Source organism: Lutjanus erythropterus, chromosome 15 (genome assembly GCF_056507025.1).
Source record: "Lutjanus erythropterus isolate fLutEry1 chromosome 15, fLutEry1.hap2, whole genome shotgun sequence".
Taxonomy (NCBI): Eukaryota; Metazoa; Chordata; class Actinopteri; order Lutjaniformes; family Lutjanidae; genus Lutjanus; species Lutjanus erythropterus.
Genome location: NC_139331.1, coordinates 32,748,217 through 32,773,492, shown reverse-complemented (window position 1 = coordinate 32,773,492; position 25,276 = coordinate 32,748,217). Strand labels below are relative to the sequence as shown.

The following is a 25,276-nucleotide window of genomic DNA, read 5'->3' as shown; positions in this document are numbered from 1 at the left end:
GTTGAGAAATATCAGCACGAAGAGAAACTTTTCCCCACTGACACTGCATGCAGTTTGCCTCTCCCACCGAGGTGAAGTCACCCAGACGCCAGCGAGCGACCTGTGGGCTAATTCCCTCTGACCTTGTGCTCTCCAACCTCTGACGAGCAGCCAAGCATGCAGAGTAAACAGGAGGGAGGATAAACAACTTAGCAGAGGGCCAGCTGATGGGATTTCAGAGCGGTCGGGGAAGCTGAGTGCTCAGTCTTATGCCGGTTGAGTCCAGAGAGGCTCTCAACAAGACGCTGTCAGCTGACGCCCGGCCGTGTTGACACTGAACATAGAGGGACCTCACCTGCTGAGCAAGCAGAACATCTGAGCTCTGTTTGGGTCAACTGTTTGGATTTTAATGTTTTTCACCTCTTAGAATAAAATATATAGGCCATATGTTAGAAAATCTAAAATAACACTAAATCTAACATACAGGGATTGATAGACAATTTTCCTCTTTTGGTAAAATCACCAAAATATAAGTATATGCATGCTTCTGCAAGACTTTATCAGAAAAGCTGCAACTAATCATTATTTTCATAGTTGATTGATTGGTCAATTATTTTCTTCATTAATCAATTAATAGTTGTTTGTTCTTAAAATGACAGAAAATGGTAAAAAAAAATGTTGCTCAGTGTTTCTCAAAGCCAAGAGAGGAATAAAGGAACAAAAAAAAAAAGAGAAAATCACATTAAAGAGGCTGAAATCAGAAAACTTTGATTGAGAAAATTATTCACAGCAATTAATTGGTTATCAAAATAGTTGAATAGTTGGTGATTAATTTAATAATCAAATAATAATGGATTAATCATTGCAGTCCTTCCTTTTTTCACAGTGAGATCTGCCCAGTAAAGTCCAGGTCACTCCTTTATTTACATTTAAAAAACAAAACGGCGATCTGAGGTGGCGAAGTATAGCAAACTTTTGCACAGGTAGGAAAGTTTTTCTACCCTCTTCAATTTATCCTGAATGAATGAAAAGGATGTAAAACCCTGAGAACAAACTGTCATGTGGAAGTAAAGTGCACAGGACGGAGAGAACAGAAAGAAGCTCAGGAAGCTGTTGTGACTCATGCTAACATGTTCCCAGCCTGCTAGCTTGTCTGCTTTTAGTTCACCAGCTACTAGTTAATGATTATTTTCATTATTGATTTATCTGTTGATTATCCTCTTGATAAATCAGTTTGTTGTTTGGTCCATAAAATAGAGAAAAATGTTGATCACAGTTCTCCAAAGCTCAACATAACCCCCTCAAACGTCTTATTTTATCCATGACCCAAAAATATTCACTTTACTGTCAGAGAGGAGTAAAGAAACAGGGAAATATTCGCATTTTAAAACTGAAATAAAAGAATTTCCTTAAAAAAAACCCCAAAACACTCAAATCTATTTACAAATTTTCAAAATAGTTGGGGGTAAATTTAATGTTCATGTTAACTGATGGTTACAACTGAGCAGCTCTGGTGGCATTTAAGTCATTAGTGATGAAATGTCTCTAATTCCAGCTTCTAAAATTTGAGGATGTGTGCTTTTTTGTGTTTCAATTGAAACCTCTGGATTTTGGTGTGTTGGTCGTGCAAAATAAAATAATATTTACAACAGACTCAACTCAATAGACTCAACAATTAATTGAATAAATTTATAGATAATGAAAAGAACCATTAGTTTCCTCCCTGGTCCTGCTCAGTATCTGAACTGTTCAGTGTTCAGCAGGAAGAAAATGCCTCCGTTTTCCTCGTATAAAGATTTAAATGTGATGTTTGAACAGCTGAGGGCCACTTCAGGCAACACAGATACCATGTACCTGTGAGAAAATGTGTTTACTTTGAATTTCGTGTAACGCTGTAGTGGTTAACATGCTTTCAAAATCTTTCTAGCTCGTGACCGTTTCACCTCAGAGCTCAACAATGTGCTCCTCTCAGCCTTCTCAGTGTAACGCCAAAGTAAAAACACGAGTGCACAGTCTGAAAAAAAACAAAAAAACAATTTGCGAGTCCTGCCTGTGCTGCTGCAGAGTCGTGATCAGTGAGTGGAGTCGAGCTCTCGGCACAGAACAAGAGGTAAGCAAACACTCAGACTGGAGCAAAGCCGCTTTCAAAGCGCTCAGGACCTGTTCAAAAACCCATTGTGCTCCCAGTAAATGACACAGTAATGCAGTGTAATGATCAACTGCAGAGATAAACGCCTGCATACCACAGCTACAACCCGCCCGCTGATTCAGACGGAACAACACAAGTCCGCACAGTTCATCCCAGCATCAAGTGCTGCATTTTTAACACAGCAGGAGATGATTCAGGGTCAGACTCCAGCCACATAGACGACACGTGTCGGTTAAAATAATTCATTTGTTATCACTTTGACTGTGTGCGTTTGTAGCAGCATCAGAACGCATCAGTTCATGATAAGCATCAGCATGAACTGTCATTGTGTTATCGCTCTTTCATTCGGTATAGGGTCGCAAATTTTGTGCCTTTTCCTTCACTGATAGTCGAACATGTTAATAATCAATTAGTCGATCAAATAAAGCTACAAAATGCATGTCCTTTTCTCAGTTTAAGTTTAATTTAAACTATTCTAGCTGCACATTAGTTATATCAAACATTGGCGCTGGTGCTAATCAGGTGTCAGGAAATGATAACCATGATATCTATGATGTCTGTCATACTTTTTCCAGTATGGCTTTGAAGTTAGCATTAAATTTCTTTAATGTTTTGTCTTAAAAAGTCTTAAACTTAACTTGGAGAACCCTGGAGGTGCTATAGCTCAGTAATTCTCATGCATATCGAGCGAGCCCACTTAACTGTTCGATCCTGTCTTGTTGCTGTACACTACAAGTCACGCAGCCATCAATCTAAACTTCTCAGCTTGTTTTACTTGATCCTATATCAGTGTGATCAAGGGAGGAACAACTATAAGCTCTGAATCCTCCTGACTCATTATCTCAGACACCAGATGGGACAATTAAATAACTGTGTTCTTTTAATCTCAGAAAACAACAGCTAAAAAAACAAAACAAAACACTGAATAAATGCCTCCGAAACACACAGTGTTCTGATTTAAGAGCTGTTATTTTACAGGTGGAGTAAGTGACGGTTTATTGTTGAGATCAGTAGTTACAAATGAGACCAGCTGACTGACACACACTGCAGCATTAAACAACTAAACCAACTGTGTGGTTGCGGTTGAGTCGATGGATGATCCCATCATCTGTCACTGTAGCACCGTGATTTAAACCGATGAATGTATTTTAAAGAACGTCAACCAGAGAGATCAGAAATGAAGGATGGGTTTATTAGGAAAGGAGAAACAGCATAAAGTACTAATTTATAATATAATATATAATTATAATAAGTTATTAATGTCCAACATACATACACATAAAAAGTATAAAAGAAAATAAAAAAACGATATCATCATCCTGTCTTCTAATTAATTAACTGATTAGTTAATGCAGTTAACTTTTTAAAAATAAAAAGGCTGCAGACCATTTATCTTAATTGTCAGTTGTGTTAGTGGAATGAGGACACCAGTAAATGGACTGGCACACAAACCGGCGCTGGGCGATAAATGTGGCGATGTTTAAGTACTGCGATTCAATATTCAGTCCCTCCAGGAAGTTGTGATGTTGCGATCACAACCATTCACGCAAATTCAACCAATCATCGTGAATTACGGATGACCTTGCAATCTTTTTTTAAATCGCCGCAACTTTGCAGCAAATTTGAGCAATCATCATAGCTTCCTGTGACATCCAACTCTGAAAAGAACACAAGGTTTGTCATTTTTATTGACATTTACCAATTCTCTGTGCACGTCTATATTTTGTAATTTTGTGCTTGCAGTTTTATTCTCCCCAGAACAAGTTATGTTTGATTTTGAATGGATTATACAATAAAATCACAACTTTATTTTGCAATTGTCACTCGTTCTTACAGTTTCACTGCAAGTCTGAGCACACATTCTGTTTTATGTTTAAGAATGGATGAAAATAGGCCTGTTTGTTAGTATCACTGCAACCGTAATGCTAATTTCCATTAGCACGCTAGCGGGAATTCCAGTGTGTGTTAGCATTGAGCTAAAAGACTAAGCACTAGTTAATTATATGAGTAGAAAAACTGATTCATCAACACAACAATCAATTCAGGAATCATGAAAAAAGAATCACTGGAACAGGAGACTGCCCTCATTTCTACTCCTTCAATGTAAAATAAATTCTGAATCAAATCAGACACCAAAGAATCAGACTTGACTGAGACTAAACAATCAACTGTCTTTCTCCAGAACTGCACTCCATCTTTAAATAAGACGATTTCCAGTGGCTTCAGTCTCCTGTGATAACATCTACATTTGTTTGTTTGGATACTTGAAATTATTTGGATTCTGGGACTGGTGCCATTAGATTAGATTAACGTCATTATTCCCCATTACAAAGGCCATTGATTGGTCTGCTTGTACCTCCAACTGGGGAAACAGTCATTCAAGAGACCTTTGAATTATTGGACAATGATTCAGGAATCTGGAAACCGGCCGATGCAGACATGGCTGAGAGAGGAGTTCATTCTCGTTCTGCTGTTCACAGCGACGTAACAGAAGCAGTCTGACTGATCCCTTTAAAAATCACACTAAACCACCGTGCACTTTGCTCGGTCGGTGAACGTGCACGGTCAGCGCTCAACAAAGGTTAGTTCTGGGGTTCTATGGTTTGATTTAAGGTTTGAAACGATGACTTACAGTGAGTCAGGAGAGCTGGAGGAGTGAACCAGCAGCTATGACGGATGCTTGCAAGCCTATCGATCTTAGCTGCTGCTTTTTTGTGTGACCTAGAAAAAAAAAAAACTTCTCTTTGAGACCACTGAAAGCAGCTGCTCACTGCAGCAAAAAAGAATCATCTGCAGGTGCATTTAGAGCTGTTAACTGATCATCACCATTTGACTCTCACTTGCTGCGGCGTATGAAGTCCTACGCAGGGATACTATGAACAGAAAACTCATCTTGATTTGCTTAACGCATCACAACAACAAAAAAAGTTCAGCCAAGTCATGGTTCCTTCACACGGTGCAGTTTTAGGCAGATAAATGCTGACAGTTGTGAAAGAAACATGATGGTCCAAGCTTTTTGGGTTTTTAGTTGACTAGAGATCAGCAATCAAAGAGAAAAATGTAAGAACAAATTCTCACAATGTGATGGCTGTTATGACCAACGTTCACAAACGATCAATCAACTGGAATGACACGAGGCAGACCACACTTGCTGATATAACATTATCACACTTTTTCATAAGTTATAAATACAAAGCTTGTTTTGGTTTTTTTGCTTTGTTGCATTTAAAAAGCCATTCAGACAGACGAGTTTATGACTCACAGCTTTTATGATATGTTTTATGTTCTACGGGCGTTCATCACTCAGTCTGACAAGCCCAAAAAGTGTTACAGATTGTAATAAAGATTGCATTGGATCTTCTGCAAGTTCACCGTTATAGCAGTCGTGCTGAAACAATTTATTGAAGACAAAGAAGATGATTAACTGTATATTTTAATCTGACAGCTGTCTCCTCGCTGCTCTTAACTGGTGTTAACTGGCCGGTAGGGGACGCAAATCAATGACAACTGCTAGGCTAAAAACAAGGCCACTTTTTGGGCTCAACAGACGGACATACACAGAAAATTTTCATCTCATCCTGAACTGGTGCATGTGTGGATGAATTCACTGAGGTTTGGCACGAGACAAGACGAATTCATCCCTGCCATCTTGGCTGAACCTCATTGGCTGCTGCTGCCTGTCACTGCTCTGCATCTGCACCATTGCCACATCTAGCATTAAGATCTGCTAGCTAACAATGTGTCCAAGTATTGTGACCTGCCTCCATGCAGGCTGCAGTGACGCGCCAACCGCTGCCAACCTGGAACGACCCCCTTTCTCCCCTAACACAAGAGTGTGTTGTGAGACTCAGCTCACTTCTGTCAGCATGTGTCTGAGAGCAGAGAAAAAGAGGGTTTTCTTGTACTTTTGTAGCTTCTAACTGAATCTCTGTGGTTTGAAGTTTAGTTTCTCTCCTGCGTCGCTGTTTGTACTTTCAGGTATCTGCCTTTTAGGGGGACTTTTACTGTAAATAATTTATAGACCCCTTTTCTGTTGGTAAACAGTGTGAGTTTTTTTGCTTGCTAACACTAGCTTGCAGGTTTTATTGTCTTATCTTTTTAACAATGCCTTAAGAAAATCAAAGTTTTTCTGAATATGTACAGTCACTCACTCTCTCAGAACCACGACTGTTACTTGAAAAAGTTCACGGTCACTCAATGGATGGATGATCTTTTTACACTAACTGTTTAGGGATGGGCAATTCCATGGCCACTTGTTTTTTGGAGTGATTTTTGTCATTTAATTTTGCTAATTCAATAGTTTACAGCGTGACAGGCAATGCTCTGCACGACTGGATTATTTTCATATCTAACACAGTGAATTAAGGATTTACTTTGACCAAACCAGAGTTGGTGATTGTTATAACAGTAGAAAGAGTGACTAAGACAGTTTTAGTGAGTTATATGTTGTTTCTGCCTGTCGAGTTTAAATGAAGTGTGTTTTATGGTGTTGAGGCAATTAAAGCTCGTCTTAGTTGGTGATAAGAAAAACTGGTTGTGAGAATATTTATTTTCTTGACACTTTCTGAGTTCATTTTATTTCTTTTGTTGCAGCTCACACACATCTCCCAGCTTTTGTCTTATCACATTTAACCATAGCTGTCGTTTTTTTCTGTCTGGCAGTGGCAGCTGGTTTGCAATAAAACTTCTGGCACCCAGCAGCACAGAGAGATGACACTTTGGCTTGGTTAGGTGGTCTACTACTCCGTGTTTGGCTCCAGCTTTTGCTTCGTTTTGCCTCCGGCTAACACCGTGACGTAATCATGACATCGGCCAAAAAAAGTTCTATAGGAAATAAAGTGTTTATCCAGCGATTTACAGCAGCTCAACAGCCGTGTTGTAATGGAGATGCAAATCCCTGAGTTGAGCCAAGCCAACACAAATTCTTGGCTGAAATGAGAACACAGAGTTTATCCACTTTATTTTTTAGATAACATCACTCTTGATTGGTCTCAATCAATAACATGTGATCACGCTGTGAGTGAGACAGAGTCACAAGTTTAATCTAAACGTAATCAATATGACCTCAGATCTCCAGGAACAGAATCATCAGCTGGGCTTTAAGAACAAATCCCCTCAAGATAAGATAAGTCTGCTCATTATTGTTGGCGAAGGTTTGTGTCTACATTTCTTCATAACATTTCCTGTGCATCCCGGCCTGCAGGATCAGCGCGATCAGCCTCTGCCATCTCTCAGCCAAACATTTGTCCTCAGCATCATGTGAGGAGGACATTTAAGGACAGTGAGGAGCAGCTTGTCGCTGTATTGGAATCTGGCAAATCATCCTTTCCAAATTAGCAGGGAACCACAAACTTTTCAGTCTGGCTCTGGGCTCATTGTTTAAAGGTTTTTGTTGTCTGGCCTTCATCTCTGGTGCACACTCGTGCAGGAAGAGGATGAGGCCGTGTGTGTGTGTGTGTGTGTGTGTGTGTGTGTGTTTGAACAGATACAGAAGAGAGTGTTTATGGGAAAATGCCTTTGCCCTCCCATGTGAATTATGAGAAAATTCCACAGTAGCTTGGAGGAAGAAATGAAAAAAAGAGAGCTCAGTATGTTTGTACAACCAACAAAGTGATGTTATGACAAGAAACAAACCTGTATACAACTGTGTGCTTTCACTGATACGCTCTTATTGTGAAGGACTGATGGTTTGATGTGGGTAGAATAAAAACTTGTGAGACAACAGTGCTGCTGCACAATAGTTTTGTGCTAGTCAGCCTATTCTGACATCAATTTAACTCAAATTAGAGGCATTTTAAATGTGTTTTCACAGTTTAATTTTTTTTTTTCAATCTGTTTTTCATCACCATGCTTTTTATCTCAGTGGGGCAATTTCCTGGTTGATAAAGAACCATTAGTGTTACATTTCAGTAAGCACTAATTAAGTTACACTATTTGAAGATTAAAAATCATTATAGGTTACAACCAAGCTAGGGCTGCGATGCAACTATTTTCATTAGTCTGTCAATTACTTTCTGAATGAACCGATTCTGTCAAATGTCAGAAGAAGAAGTGCATAAATGTCCCACTACAATTTCTCACAGCCTGACATCACATCTTAATATTGTGTGTTCTGTGCAGCAAACACTCCTGATCCCAGAGATATTCAATGTACTACAGTATATGATAGAGAAAACCTTTACATTTAAGAAGCTGCAACTAAAGAATAGCTGCAAGCTTGATGAAAAGATTATCAAAATAGTTGTAGATTAATTTTCTGTCTATAAACTGATTGTTTCAGCTCTAACCTGGACTAAATTTGGTTGAAAAGTTTAAATTTTTAGATGTCAAGGTTGCATATAATGATTCTACTTTCTTGATTTTTATAGATCAGGAATAAGGTGAGTGGGGTTTGTTGTGCAACTTAACCGTCTAAATGTTTTTGGTGTAAATTGCAGAGTTTTGGAGAAATCAGCCCTAGAGATGTCTGTTGATCATGACCCGCTCACTAAAGATAATCCACAGACCATGTTGTGAGCAGTTTCATGTAGAAACTACGTTTTTGTTTTTTGTTTTTTTGAAGTAGAAAGAAAGTAGTTCCTCTGTGGAACTGCTCGCAACAAGGTCTGTGGATCATGTGGATATCTTGTATAACCAGGTCATGATTTTTGCAAGGAAAAAAACACTAAAATTTAATTTTACAGACGTGATATTTGGTGCTTTGAGCTCCACACGCTGAGTGCCATATCTCCAAAACTCTGTAACTCACACTAAAAAAAATCTAGTTATGTAAAGAGCACCACAGGCCAAAGGAAAAATATGTATTTTTTTATTTTAGGGATGAACAGTCCCTTTAATAAGGAGAACTTTTTGTTTGCCTGTCATCAGAGTGACTCCGACAGACTGTGACAACCGCTGACATTCTGGAAAAGATCTGCAGGGCATGTGGACCAAAACGAATTCATTAACAGCATATTAACATTTACAACTTGGATTACATTAAGACCCCTTCATTAATGTGTTTTAACAGTTATACAGCTGCGGCCGTGATTTTTACTACCATTTATTGATGGCTACTTACATTTATGACTGCACATGTTTGACCTCATTTTAATGATTTGAGAAATGACTCAACAGACAGAGAGCTTGTTCACAACCTGGCAACCCCAAAGTTCCTCTTATTTATGGCTTATAACTAATGTGCAAAGAATTATATAAATAGCTTTGATTCATGAACTATTAATCACAGATTATTACACACTTTGCTGAATACTTGATTCTGATTGGTCAATTACAGCAGTCTAAGGTCTGTTATATCTGTATGGCAGACGGTTGCTATGAAGAACAAACTGTTGCTATGACCCAGTTTTGATCATAGTCTCTGGAGGAGCTTTAAAATCATTTTTAAATTAATATTTTGTGTCAGATTATTTATTTTTTGGAGCAGCAGCAGTTGGGTTTAGTAGTTTCTGTGAAATAAGCAGTTTTGTGTCGGGGTCCTGCGCCTCTCTGTCAGGGTTTTCCTTCATAATAACGACCTGCTTATTATAAACGATCCCTTACTGATACATAACCATTACTTCGACTGGCCATCATAATTCTGAGTGGATTTTCAGCCGATATGATAATCAATAATTACCTGCTTCTCGTGGGTGATACTGATAACTGATCATTTCACATTTTCAAATTCATATCATCTGTGGTTTACGCAGATCTGAGGGTTAAAGTCTATAATGCAGTGAGCAAAGATGATATCTCATAGGTCTGACCAAACTGAATGTATCCGACATCACTATAACAACAAAAAACAGCGCTGACTCTTCATATAAGGGGTGTAAAGAACTAGTTTCAATTCTATTCGATTCAGGGGCCTGCAATCGATATCGGACAATATTATATGTACATTTATATCAACTCACAAAAAGCAACTAAATTATGATTTGGCAATACATTTTAAATTCCCATGATCAGCTGTTCATTCATCAGCCTCGGTACTGATTGTGTATCCCTTTTTCTAGCTCTAAATAACATTGACTTTTACGTTTCATCCAAATTTAGCAAAGTTACAACCTGGAAACCCAGACATCATTTGACCTCCACATTACAAAAAACAGACCTCCTTTTAAATCCCCTGTCCCTGTCAACATCATTCTTGCCTCTATTTGTACGAGCAGAGTTTATTATCTACCTTTCCTTGTTGTTGAAAACTGCTTATTAATGCCTTCAAAAAACAAATTACACCAAAAAGTAGCTTCACATTTTGATTTTTGATATGTCCTTTGGAGGTAGAACCTCTTAAGCTTTAAAACCAGTTTAAGATTGTGCAAATGATTTTGTAATTAGGCTGCGAGAGCTGCTGCCAAGACTCTGATGCAGTGTTCCCATCAGAGTTTGATGAAACTATGTGGTATTATTGACACTTTTTCTGTTTTTTTTTTTGCTCAGGTGTTGGTCTTAAAAGCCTTGGTGGTTCTTTGTAGCAGCGGTAGGCACCTGAGCTATGACGTTTTATTCCTGCAATAACATCCTGATCTCAAATATCTGAGTGAAATGCAAACACAGGCTGCTGTTCCTGGCTGCTACAACAAGCTGGCCAGCCCTGTACATTACAGCTGCTTTTTATTTGGCCACAACCTCTGAAAGGTCTGCTTTCCAAAGACTTTTTTCTCTTTAATGTTTATTATACGGCTGAACATTTCCAGTAGGATTATGAGCCAACTACTACACATAAGAGCTTTCAGTCGGAGGGTTCAAGTTTGTTTCTGCGCTCGTAGATTCCAGTGGAAAGTCCAGCCTCATGGTTCAACCCATGACACTGCGGCACAATACCGGAGGCGCACAATGGAAGGGGGAAAACTACGCGGGAGGGGGGGGAAATCTAACAATCACCCCCAACATTTGTGGAGAAAATTAAACAACCCCAGTGATGCTCCATTGCTCAATGACTTCCAGCTTTGTTCATCGGTACAGTGTGGAAATAACTGGGACAGCATCAAGCCCTGACACGCACAGCTGTGTGTTGTGTTAACGGAGCTCAGAGCAACCTGTCCTGCAGGCAAACAGTTTCCCGGAGAGAGGTGAAGCAGCAAGTCCGTGACCTTTGACCCCTGGACAAGAAGCATTCCTGAGCCACGCCATCATGAAGTGAACGCACCTCAGGGGTGACTGACTCTCACTAAAGACTATTGATCTTATAGTTTAATCATTATAATGGAGAGCAAAGATTAAATTAAATCCTGTTAAATGCATTTAGAGGATAGATCGAAAAATCCCCTCAGGCGGCATTTAAGTTCAAGGCTGACCACATCTAAGACGAGTTATCACAAAATATTTGGCACCACTTCACATTATAAATATGTTTGGTTTATAGTTAGATTATCAGTTTGATTGTAAACACGTTATAAGTCAATCAAAGGGCAACAGTGACTTGTTGCATGTTAAATAGTGAGCCCACATTTACCTGTACTGTTAAACTGTTAAAAGATCACACTGATTACTGAGCTTACATTATGTTCACCATCAGCAGCATTTACAGATATATGTTAATAAGTAACAACCACTGTCAGCATACATTAACAGTCAAAAAGTTTCATTTAGCATAGAAATTAATTTATCAAATTACAAGATTCACACACTAAGACTGGGTTGCACCAACAAAGATTAATTTAATCTAAGATTAGTTCTTTAGCTAACAGTTTAAAGTGAGTAAATCCAGATTTAAAATGAAGCAGAGCTCTGTTGCACAATTCAAAACTAATCTCCATTTAGTAAATCCAAGTTTGGTGATGTAAACCAAAATTAAATAGTTTAATCAATATGGAGATGCCTGCTTAACCAGATTAAAATTAATTAATTAATTTGAGTACTGTTGGGACCTTGTAAGTATAAAAGATAGGGTGGAAACTATTAACTTAAGCTGCTCTGTATTCCTTGACAAAATATTGCATTGTTTGCTTGCTCACTGAGACGTTAACAGAAAAAGACTACACTGTTAGCTAGCTAGCTAAACCTTTAACAAAACATTACATTGTTTGTTCGCTAGCTAAAAAAGAAAACAAAGCATTACATTGTTAGCTAGCTAGCTAAACAGTTGGTTAGCCTAGTTAGCCTACTCATGATGGATCTGCAGAGAACTATTTTTGGATGCGACTACAATAACACTGATGCTATATAAAGACTTATATTTGAGTTTCCAGTTTATTTCGTCCATGACATAAATGCTCAATAAGACCTTGAATTCATAGTCGGTCTGTCAGATTTTCAAAAACAAGAAATGTTCAGAAATGTTGCAGTTCCAACCCCTGTACCAGTACCTACACTTTTGGAAAGTACTACCCCTGGAGCAATAACTTTTTAGGGGTTAAGATAAAGACCCTGGTCCCTGCAGTGGAAACACACTAAGTCTCTTTAATGGTTCCTGGTCCCTGCAGAAATCTCCTGCTGTGGAAACACGACTTTATTGTAAAGTGGTACCAAATATGTTCATCCTGACAGCCAGCCGTGATCCTGAAAGGAGAAAGTTTTGTTTGGCTGGATTGTCCTTCACTTGACTCACCTGCATTGTAGAAGCTGTCCAGCACCGTGGTCTCCCCAAAGTCCAGTTTCCCAAAGTTGACGGTCTCCAGCCTGCTGCCCACGGTGTCGCAGGCGTCCTTCAGGCACTGCAGGGCCATGCTCTCCGCGTTGTTCTGCTGGCTCCCCTCTCCGTTCACCACATAGGCCACCGTCACCGGCCTGCTTTTGCTCGACTTCCCGGTGGAGAGCAACCCCCCGCCGTCCATCGGACAGCTCCCGGCGGACGGGCTGAGCCCCCCGCCGCCGACCACCGAGTCCTGCCAGAAAGTCCCAGCAGCGGGGATACCGGAGGCGCCGCCACCTCCACCTCCACCTCCTCCGCTGCTGTTGCTGCTGCTCTCCCCACCGAGGATCTCTCTACCGGGACAAACACCGAAGCACGGCACCGGCAAGGATATCCCGTCCTGGTCTTGACTCATCTTGTTTCAAGTGTCACTCGCTGTCTCAAAGTGTGGGCTGTGATGAGTCCTCCATGGAGCGCCAGCGTTACGCGCGGCGTTGGTTACCCATGGAGCCTCTGCACGGGCAACGACGAGCAACCTGCTCCGTTTCTACACAGGTAAACAGTCTGTCAGAACACGAGCTACAACTACACATCATGCTGCATGTTTTACTGTCGACAAACACCCGATACCGCTGCAGGACTCCGCAGGTTGGCCGAAGTCACGACACTGTTCCGAGCAGAGACAAAAAAAACACGAGGAAAAGCCTCCAAATCCGCGCATTCCTCCTCAGCTCTCACAACAAATCCACATACTTCCCAAAGTTGAGCAACCCCGCCGGGCACGAGCTCAGCAACGCCCACAGCGACCAGGAATGTCACACACGGAGTCGAAGTTATGCGCAGTTAAAACCTCTGAAGCATCTGATCGGCGCTGTCAGCTCCGTAAAGAGAAAGCACGGTGCGCACGCATCGAGGCTGCTTTCATGTGCAGGCAGACCCTGCCCAGTTTCCACTGTTATCTCCCAGTACACACTCACACACTCACTCACTCACGCACTGGGCGGGGAGACACACAAACAGTGGGAGTCTGCCGGCGGAGCTGGGCGGAGACAAGAGTTGTGTACTTCAGGAAAAAGGAGCAGTTCACGAAAAACGACTCAGCAGTATTTCATTTCACTGTGGCAAACAGATAATTCAACAAAATTAGACATAGTTACGTCACCAGTTAATCAGCTGATATGATAGAACACGTTGACAGAAAACTTTCAGACAAACAGCCCTTTATTGAACATTTATTTCCTTAAAGATCTGTGTGTCTTTTTTAAGGAGGCATTTCATAAAGTTGCAAACTAACTGCATTGTTTAATCCATCAATCTTGTGTGAATCAATCAGATTGTAAAACACAATCGGACTTTATTAATCATCCATTCATGAAAGGTTTTAGGCATCAGCCTCTCGGCTCTGTAGTTAATCTCTCTGACTTCACTTCACTTAGAGCTGAATTAATGAATTAATACATAAACTGTTACCTTCTGTATGAATTATTGGTCACCTGTTACACGGTGGTGTCTCTCTTTCCTGTCATTAGGACGACCTCTTGTGGTCAGAAGTTGATATTACAGGTCAGTGTGGTCACGTATTCTGCTGCTCAGGCCTGTTCAATTACATTGTCAAAAGGGCAAGACGTGAAAAAAAAGAAGAGGAGCGCCAAGGGGCATAACATTTACATTTCCTGTCTGTCCTGTAAAGCAAGAAAATTAAATGTCTAAAACAATGCATCTTTTTTTCTTCTCCATTTCTTCTACAAGTTTTCACATTTAGAAAAGAAACGTCATTCACATAAAAAGTACAGGAAAGCTCTTTTGTAATTCTAGATTAGAGGCAGTTTGTTGTTTTAATAAACACAATGCTGCGTTTAAGATCTTTTTCATTCAGTGTGACTCTCCTGAATTCCCTCCGCAACTTTTTAAAATAAGAAATGCCTCAGAAATAACTGATGCCTGGGCTATTTAGCCTCCGTCTCATTTGAAGAAATTATTTATTTATACTTTTTATTTTGACATTCATAAATGATCAAAGGCCCAGATTCAGCCCAGGGGCAGCCACTCGAACAGGCCTGCTGAGGATCATTGATACATGAATAAAGCTGTTTTTATTTTCTATTAACAAACATCACACTTCAAACAGAAAGCAGATATTTATGGATTTTATGAAGAGAGGGTGGTTTCTTCTGCCAGAACCACATGTGGGTGGCATTTATTTACATTTTCTTTCCGTTTACACCATGAAGATACTGAATCTTTTTGCTCCTGACGAGTCCTTCTACTGTTTTTTTTTTTTTGGCAGTGTTCAGTATGTTTTTACTATACCTTAGATTCTCAAACTGTGGTTTGTGTACTGCTGGTGGTACGCAAGCTAATTCCAGGGGTACACAGTGGGATATCAGAAATATTTTCTTAAATTTTAATATATTATTCAATCAAAATGCTGGAACAGCTTGACTGAAAACACAAAATAAGAGATAACTGAAATGTAAATTAAAATAAGTTCTGACTTTCTTGTATTTTTGTTTAAATATCAACCTCACAGTCACAATCATGCACAAAGCAGGCTCTTACATGATTACCAGTAGTTATGAACTAAACTCTGATGGCAAGTTAGTCAGCAGAGGTAAAATGAAGAGACTAAAAATCAAAAATCAATCAAACTGTCAATCCAAACTATTACAAACTGTTACAAAGAGATCAGGAGGAGATTATTTGAAGCTGCTGTGTTGAAAATGAAGCGGACGACAGTGAACTTTAAAAGCACCTGTGAAGTTTCCGCACCTGCTGCCATCAAATCACACAAAACAGTTGGTACTCGGAGAGCTCGATATTTTCTGAGGAGGTGCACGGTGTAAAAAGTTTGAGGAACACTGTCCTGTGAGATTTGGCTGTTAATTTTGGCCACACCCACTTCTTGCACAAGTCTGTGAGCTCTGTGATAAAGAATGATTATTGTTCTTTTGGTCAGGATGAGTGTGGTTAAGCTAGTCTGTTAGGTTGTTACAAGAAAAACAGTTAAGCTTATACTAGAAAAGAGGCATTTACCCAAGGTGAAAGTTATACGAATGGAAACAATAATGGACAATAATGCTTCTTTTGGTGTCTTTGCATATGTGTGTGTGGGCTGGGGGGCTCAGATTTCCTTAGATACATGTAGAGGGGGATCCAAGGAAAAAAGGCTGGGAACCACACAGGCCCATTAGGTGTAATTACAGGAGATCTGCAGTAGAAGCATCTCACTGAAAGTTTTCCTATGAAAACAAACAGGGAATCTGTAATCTAATACGACTCTTGACAGATATGGAATGTGACACCTTGAACACAAACACACCCTTTGTAGATCTGCAGTCAGTAGATAGATTTTAAAAGAAAGTTTGTTCTCCCACCTCATCTCACCCTCCCCTTCCAAGTTTGTAGGCGAACATATGTTGGCCTTGAGACACACAGCATTTGGTCCATTCTGGGCTACTGTAGGAACATGGCAGTGCCACATGGCAGCAAGAGGATCCAGGTGATAATATACTAATGAAAACATGCTTACGAATATTATATTCCATTTTTGTCAAATTTGCCAACAGATCACCCTAAATGTTACGCACTGGACCTTTAAGGATCAGAAAATTAATCAATCAAAAAATGCATCCAAAATATAGTTTATAGTTAAGGGCAACTAATTTAATAAAGAACTAAAACCATGTCTTTGTTTGTAAATTATGATTATTCTCCACTTGTAAGGATTTGTTTTCCAGTTCCTCTACTAGGTTTCAATCAATTCATCCATGTTTTTATGTCTTGTTTAAAAGAAATCTATTCATATATGTTTTTAAGTTACACACGGGTCTGATATCAAAATTTTGCGGCCAGTTTGTTTGCTCTTAAGAATAAAAAAAGGTATGAACTGTACATTTCTTTTAAAGAGACTATATGAGGAGGCACATGTATCTCTGAAGTCACTATATTGTAGTTTCTTGGTTATTTATTTATTTGCATATAAAATAAAAGCTAAAATTAAGAAAGAAACGTAATCTAGTTCAGTAAAGGTAAAAAAAACACTGTTAAACCAACCAACAGACTCAGTAAGTGCCTACAGCAGAGTGTCTTTTCCCATTTTTTGCCACTAGATGTCCCACTTCGACCACATATTCATCCGCAAAATTTCACTGAACCGGCTTCAGCACCAACGGCTCTCGGTGACGAGGCTGCCAAACCAAACACGTCCACAGGGCTGTGTGATTTCACTGCCTTTAAACACATCTGTCTGCTCCTCATCGTTTAGCTGTGGGCAAATTACAGATAATCACACCCAAACTCTTTATGCATCACTGTGTCTCTTATTGACACTCCAATCAAGTGCTGTGAATGTTGAGGTTACACTGTTGTGAGTCAAATTACACATTATTGAATACAATGAACATTTACATTTTTATATGGAATATATTTTCTCATTCACACGCACATCTGCCTGACATCTGCACGAACTGAAGGCCGACTTTATTGCATTAATAAAAGACAATTAAGACACAAAAACAGTAGAAGAATGACAGGAATACACAAATATAAACAGTAACAGTCGTCTTGCCTCTGCTCGACACATCTGGCACGCAGAGCCGCTGAGCCGCTGAGCTGCTGAGCCTCCACATCCTGCAGCCGAGCCTCAGAAAGTTTCTGGCTGCAGGCGGTCAGAGTTTCTCCTGAAGCTCTGGTCCAGAGATTTTCATATTCAAGGTTTTAAAGAATGCAAAAAGCACTGACAAGGTGCTGACAGTGACCTGTGCTTGAATAAAAGGAAAAGGACTTTTGTCACACCTTGTTTTTCACAATTTTGGCCACAATTACCAGTGTATCCAGTGTACCCAGTATCCAGATTCTTTCTATTTGTTAGTTTAGTAGTTAATTAGTTAAATTAGTTGATTACATGTAAAAGTACAGCATGTACAAAATGTACTTAAGTATCAGAAGTACCTATTATGCAAAATGTCCCCTATTAAATTGTTGTATTATAATATTGTTCAAACATTTATACAGATGTGTTAACATGTAGGGGAAACTGGGGGCAATTGCGACAGGGGGCAATTGTAACACACTCATTTCCTTCGATCAGAAACAATCCAGAGTGATGACCAGGCCTGCACTTTCATCATTTTCAGGGCATTTTGAGATGCTAAGCTTTTATTTTGAGATAATAAGCCATTATTTTGAAAAGGTTTCTCATTATAATGGCTAACAGGATGTTTTTCTTTTTCATTACACTGGTACTAATGATCTTAGAGAGAGTGACAGCGCATGAAGACGTTTCACACAGACGACAGATCTACCTGTTTGTTACTGTGAACAGAGACTCCAGTCTGCAGTGTAAACAACACACTGGTAGAATAACATCAGGTTTCAAATCTGACTCACCGTTGGTCACGAGCACAGCGTTTCACTTGATGTTGCCCAATCAGAACCTCAACAAAAGACACTGGCGTCTAAAAATCTTAATAACAGTTAAGAAGCAGAGGAGAAAACAGTGAAATCAGCTGGAGCAGTACAGGCGGGGCATCAGGACCACTGTGGCTGCAGGGCTCATCTTCCTGCCCTGCTGATGACACCTGTTCTGCACACACTCAGTGAGATTCTCTCTCTGCCTGAGGAAAAGCAGAAGGATCTTTTCACCTTCTCAGAAGTTTTCATGATTTTGAGGCATGAAAGTTACTTTTTGGATGTCCAGTATTTTCCTTTCACTGTTTAAACTTTAGGTGACTGCAAATTTGAACCTGCATCATTTTCATGTCTAAGTTATTGGTAAACGTAAACATTCAAAAAACAAGATGCTAATACGGAGATGCTAGCTAGCATACAAAATTTTATCACAGCTGTAAGAAAGATGTGTTTGTTACAGTTGCATTAAAGCCACACGGTACAATGTAAGCACCTTGTTTGTCTGTTAATATACTTTTCAGTTTGATTAACATTTTTTTTTACTTAATTAAAATGTGAAATTACTTTTAACTCATATCAAATAATAAACTTCTAGTTTGCACAAGAACACTTGCCCTGTCCTTTGCAAAAAAAGAAAGTCTTTTCTTTGAATGCAAAAAGTGCCTGACATCTAAAAGATTTTTGACCCACATACAAACAGATACTACAACAGTAATGTGATTATGCTTTTATAGAGTGGGTTCATATGATTTATTTTGCCCACACCAACAGGAGAACTTCAACCCTCTGACTTGCTGTGTTATTTGAAGCTACCTAGCAGAGTTTCAGGAGCAGGACCACACCTCAACCGCACCTCTTCTAGCATAAATACCCACCTAACCCCCTTCTCCTCTTTCGCTCTCGTATTCCGATTTTTTGGCCACTTTGGTTGAATAAGTTGCAAACACAACATCGATGTGCAACATTAGTGAATGCATTAGTTCTCCTTTTAGCTCTGTTTTGGTCTCAACCAGCTCCTGAGGGGAACATGAGGCTGCTCAGCTGCTAAATACTCAACAGTAAATCTCTAACTTTGGCTGTTTGGTGCTCATCAGGTAGTATTGGATTTATCAGAGTGTTTGGCTGAACTGAACTGAAACTGCTGCTGGAAATGATGCAGATGACTGTATGTTTACAACAATAAAGTCACTATAAACTCAATACTATCTCAGTGGAAAGAAATCTCAAATGTCAATAAAATAAATCAGATTCTTGACATGAAAATCCTGAGAGAAGTTTAGAGAGAGTTAAGAACACAGACATCAGTCAGTATCAATCTTTCATCCTGTCCTCTGTCCTCCTCTTCTCTCTGCTGATGTGATTCACTGCCTGCAGGTCCTGCTGTCAGAGGGACGAGGGGCTGCTTTCTAAGTTTACAAGAAGTTGCAAATTTTGAGGTACGTTTTAAACTAAGACAAACATTTAGACTCCATGCAGACAGCTTTTGTTTTAGCTGGTTTGCAACAATTTGTTAGTAGCCAAGACATGGCAGCAGTGGTCGAGCAGATGTTTAGATACTGATGCTTTTTGAACAGGTATATTGATAAATTATTGGCACTTTAGGTTTTATTGTGTTTACTGAAAGTACTGAGCACAGTTGTCGTCAGCTTGAATTATCTTCAAGTTATTCACTTCACTGTCTTCATCGCTGCTCAGTCTTTATCTGACTTTGGTCTGTGTGTGTGTGTTTGTGTGTGTACGTGTATAACTCATGTTGTGGGGGCATAAATCTGTGTACACACTCACGATATGGGGACTTACCTTCCTTATGGGGACCAACAAGTCCCCAAAATGTAAACCATTACATTTTAAAGCGAAGACTTAGGATAAGGACAGGTTTAGGTTAAAGTTCGGGTCAGGGTAAGTCCCTAGGAAATGGATGTAAGTCAATGTAATGTCTTCTGAAGTGATGGAAGAATACTGTGTGTGTGTGTGTGAGCGGAGGCGCTCAGTCTCGACTCAGACTGCAGTATGATAAAAAAAATTGCAGCAAAATGTTAAAAAGTTCTGATAAAAGAACCAGTAACTTCACACCCTGTCATGACTCAACCTGTTCTCATGTTTTGTCACCGCCTCCCAACATCTCACACAGCGTCTACGAGGCGCTGCCAAATAATACTCCAGTTTGTACTAATTCTACCCAGTGGCCCGTGTTATACTCGGTTTCAGTATCCATCACTACTGATGAGGGAGGTGAGAGTGAACCAGAACAGATGTGAAGTGACTGATGTGAAGTGTTTCACCAAAACAATGAGGGTGATAATTCTCTGAGGGTTCGTCACCATGAACATCACATCACATCATCCACTGTAAATATAAAAATATTGATTAGTGTTGCTTTAAAGAGCAACAGAGCAGCTGCTTCCCTACTAACACAAACTTGTTGCGGGATATGTTATTTTAAACGTTGCTGATATGTTATCCCAGCGTTTTCACCACTTTTTAGGGATGTTGTGCCAGTGTCACTTTATGTTGCCAGGATGTTGCGTGCAAAGTTCCTGCTAAGACACGGTCACTGCTGCAACATTGCTGCTTTTAAGTGTAATGTTGCAGGAATGTTGTACATCATAAATGAATGAACGTCACAATCAACTTTGCAGCAACATACTGTGTCTTTTACATGATACCCTACAGTTACATTTAGTAAAAAATTGGGTTTACTAGCAAGATTACAATTTTAAAATACATTTTAAAATCAAGAAGAATATACTGCCATGTGCACTGTGTAACACTATGATTCTCACAGCACCTCTCTGGTCTCAGTGAAATCAACTAATCTAACAACTGCCAATTCATTATCACTAGTGAAAAAAAAAAAAAAACTTACAGCAGGTGGAAACTTCAGCAATTTTCTGTCTTAAATCAGAAAAGAAAAATCTAATTTAAATAAATTCGGACCAATGGCTAACAGTTAAAAACAGAAGCCCCAGAATAAGTTTATGACCATTTACTTTAAGTTTGAGTGTGAAGTGTGAATAGCATACTTTTGAACATTTACATGTGCTTATTTAAAGGTACTAATCTAAACATGCATTTGCACATAAAAAAGGAAGCAACAGCTGGACAAACAATTATACTGGATTACGTTACTGACTACATTTTTTAGCAGGTAACTATTATCTGTATCGTATACATATGGTCACCCTCCCAAGCCTGTGTATGAAGGAAACATTGCAGATGATGTACAGACATTACAAAAATACCATAAGAATACCTGATACATCGTCACATTTCAACAACATAGCAGCAACATTACTAATCTTGACGCTGTAACTGTAATGTTTCAGTACCATTGTCACAAATGAAACAACGTTGCAGGGACATACTGTGTCTGTAGCGTCGGTTTTGCTGAACTCTAGTAATCTACAGGTGTACTTCTTCTTTTTTAAATCTAGAGGTGTAGTCCAGGGTGTGGTCAGTACGCTGCGACATCACTCAGTGTGGAAAAAGGTGCAAAAGACCTGAAAATTTAAAGCAGAGGTGTCAGTGAAACACTGGCAATAAGTCACTCTTTAATCATGACCTGATTAGGCATCGTTCCAACTGGACCTTGTCAGACAAAAGAGCAAATAATGACCTTTCTTAGAAATGTCATGTGCTAAATAGCAGCGCTGTTGCATTGCATCGCTCAGTCAGGAATTTTTTTCGCTCTTTTTTCTCTCAGAATGTAAACAGTGTCTAATAAATTGCACATGCAAGCGTGTCTTATGGTAGAATTACATATAAACAGCGTTCAGTGTGGAGTAATGGGTGAAGTTTGTTAGGGTCTGAGTGTAGTTAACCATCAATAGGCCGTCCATGCTGCAGCCTGCAAATAAAGCTTTCCATTCTGCTTTGCCACAGACCATGAAATAGTCACTCAGCTCTGAAATGGAGAGAATCACTCACACGGAGAAACAGCGAGAAGTTCAGTTAGTTCTGCTGTGCAGGTAGGAGATAGATACTTGGAGGCACAGACTTATTGCAGCCCTCCATAGATATCTGCCAAAGTCTACACAAACATTAGAGGGAAACGGGGAAACAAAATTACAGAAATCTGCTAAGTTTGACAAATGGCGGGCCCGGCTTTGCCACCAGCTATTAGCCTGCAATGATTAATAAGTGAGAAAATAATTGCACTTCATTGAGATTGATGACGCCCCATTTAACCTCCACTCTCATCCTGGCTGCGCCACAGAGCACCGAGATGAGCCTCGGACACACTGCTGCTCTGCCGGCCTCATTGGCATCAAACACACACACACACACGCACACACACACACACAGGGTCTGTAATGATCCTGCGGGGCATTTTTTAAAAGCCTCGCAGCGCTCTGATCATAAGTTCATTGTTAGTAAGTGAAAAACAATGATCTCAGCGCTGGGAGGCCTCTGGGAATCTCTCACTCCACCAATATAGAAGCATTTAAGTCAAACACCATGGGGAATTAATGACAGCGGAGTCACCATTAACTCCTACGCTAACGAGTTTGTGAGCTTTGGCCCTCTTGTTAGACACATCTTTTTGTGTGTGTGTGTGTGTGTGTGTGTGTGTGTGTGCTTGTGTTGTAGAATCTTGTTGATCTGAAACACAGATGGAAAAAGTGTCTGAATGCGATTTTCACGGCTAAAAATGCAAACAAAACGGCGGCGATCAGGCGAGGCGCTAGGAGTGCCGCGGCGTCTTATCCTCTCAGTCTGCAAAGAGACGTGGCCAAGGTTATTAAAGAAGGATGTAGCAGAGCAAGATGGCCGCTGTTGTGACCAGAGGCGGTGTGGAGAGATAAATGGTTGACCCAGCCTGGTGTCAGGTTAGGATTGATGCCACTATCAGCCCCACTGCTTTCCCAATGATTTTCTCAAATCTCTGATAGAGTGTGTTATCTAGTTACTGGCATGAGGGCAACGGCCTGCAGGCACAGAGAAGGTCAATCTATGAGGACAATCTTTGTTGGACTAAATGAGAAAAAAGACCTCACAAAAAAGAATAAAAAGCAGCTGCTAGGTCTCTGGGATAAGATAAGCCAAATTACTTCTCTTTAGTAGGATAGGCCTTGGGCAAAACATCAAAAAAAAAAAAAAGGGAGAAAAAAAAGAAGAAAAAAATTACGTGAGGCAGCTGGTGTGCTCTCTAACTTCAATGTTGTAGATTTCACCTGGAACCTCGGCTTCCTTGAACTAACGTTGATTCAGTGGCAGCAGCAGCTTGAGGAATGAGGCGTGTGTTTGTCTGCCGTTTAATCTGCATTCACCTCATAAACGTCCTTAACGGAAGAGAAAACAGAACATATATAAAACCAGTCAGCAACGTACGCCGCTTCTCCGTCGTGATCTCACTCTATCAACCTTTGGCTCTTTGGTCTGTTTTCAAAACTGCGGGGGGGGGGGGGGGGGGAGTTTGACTAATAGGTTGTAATTTAGCGGCCGGGGTCCTGATCAATAATTCTGTGTCAATAATGATGGAGAGGTCTGCGTGAGGGGAAATGATTCCACTCATTGTCTGAGAAAAATGAAGGTGCGGACATCACCTCAGGCCGTAGGCAGATGTCCACAGGTGCTCGGTTAGTATGATGGTGCAGTTGATGAGTGGGAAGACAAATAACACACGCACACACACACACACACACACACACACACACACACACACAGAACTATGTGTGGTGCATGGGATCTAAACTTTAAAAAGAGGCTTCACACACACACACACATACACACACACACACACACACACACATACGTTGCTAATGGGTGTATTTTTCACCACTTTCTCGCTGACGTTTTAGTCGACGGGATGACAATCTCATTATGAAAGCAGGCTTCTGACAGAAATATTGACCAAACGACTATAAATGGAGGGAACGATCTGCTTCTTTATGATCCAGAAAATTGCTAGAGATGGTTTCAAGGAATAAATAGCCCATTTTGTATCTTTTCCATGCAGCATCTCTGATCTGCATGCATATAGCACATAATAAAAATATCTGTGTGGAATGAGTCAGTACATCATGGTTATGACAATTAGTACTGAAGCAGAGCGACCGTTTCCTAATGTTTACAGTAGTTATAACTGGAAGAGCATTTAAACTTGTCGTCATGATAAATTTGAAGTCGAGTGAAATTCCTTATGCCAGCAGATATTATACAAGGTAACACTAATCTATGGCTCAAAACATTCAAACAACCACTCATTCTACATAATGGCACTGATTTAATGCCTGGAATTATTACAAATTGCTGTAATCAATATTTATTAATATCATTTGTGCTCAAATGCTTGTGTGTCTTCAGCCATGTTTCACCGTTTCACCTGCTGTAAGAATTCCAGTCCAGTTACAAGCTTGATATTATAATCTTTGTTTCTCAAGCAGTGCTAAGTCAAACTTTAATGTCTTGGTCTGTCAGTCAGAGATAAATGTCACAGACTCCAGCCAACACGAGTGCAGAGAGTTTCTGAAAGCAGTCTAAATGTTTTGACACAAGCTTTCAGTTTAACACCAGTCACAGAGCTCAGACTGTGGGCAGCACACACACACACACACACACACACACACACACACACACACACACACACACACACACACACACACACAGGGAACAAATTATTTAAAATTTATCAAATTAAAATAGATAATGTAAATGTAATGGCGAAATTTTTCATTTGAAAGCCTGAAAGACTAAAGTGAGAGTGCTCCAAAAGGTGAGGCTGGACCGATCAGGCAAAGTAAACTGAGACCTGAGCGCACAAATGGAGCACAACAGATTAAAGGTCCAGTGTGTAAGATTTACAGGATCTATTTAGAAAATACAGGGGGAAATGGCCCCTTGGACCCCCACGTCCTTCAGGGTGTGCTGTAACTGCGACCATGTGGCCAGACGCTGACTGGTCGATGAAGCGCTGAATTTTTACATGCTATGGACACCGCAGAAAGGACTTTGATGACAATCCCTTTGTCCACTAGGCGGCGACTATGATTTCTGACTGTCATGTAGATGTGTTCAGGCTGAGATTCTTATCAAACATGTGAAGTTTGGTGCAGATTGCGTCATTTAATCCAAAGTTATAGCAATTTCATTTTTCATGGCGAGACATCAGAGCTGGACGCCACAACACGGCCACACCGTTTAACACTGACCAAATCTTTTGATCACTTTTGATCAAAAAC

The 25,276-nt window shown here is 40.0% G+C and overlaps 1 protein-coding gene across 1 annotated transcript in view; it reads right to left on the bottom strand.

Moving 5' to 3' along the window:
- map3k5 (mitogen-activated protein kinase kinase kinase 5) overlaps positions 1-13,699 on the bottom strand; it is a 104,846-nt gene extending 91,147 nt beyond the window's left edge. Inside the window, exon 1 of the mRNA XM_084738256.1 lies at positions 12,663-13,699. Within this exon, the coding sequence (XP_084594382.1) occupies positions 12,663-13,101 (439 nt within the window). The 5' untranslated portion in view covers positions 13,102-13,699. The remainder of the gene's footprint in view (positions 1-12,662) is intronic.
- Positions 13,700-25,276: the final 11,577 nt, after the last annotated feature.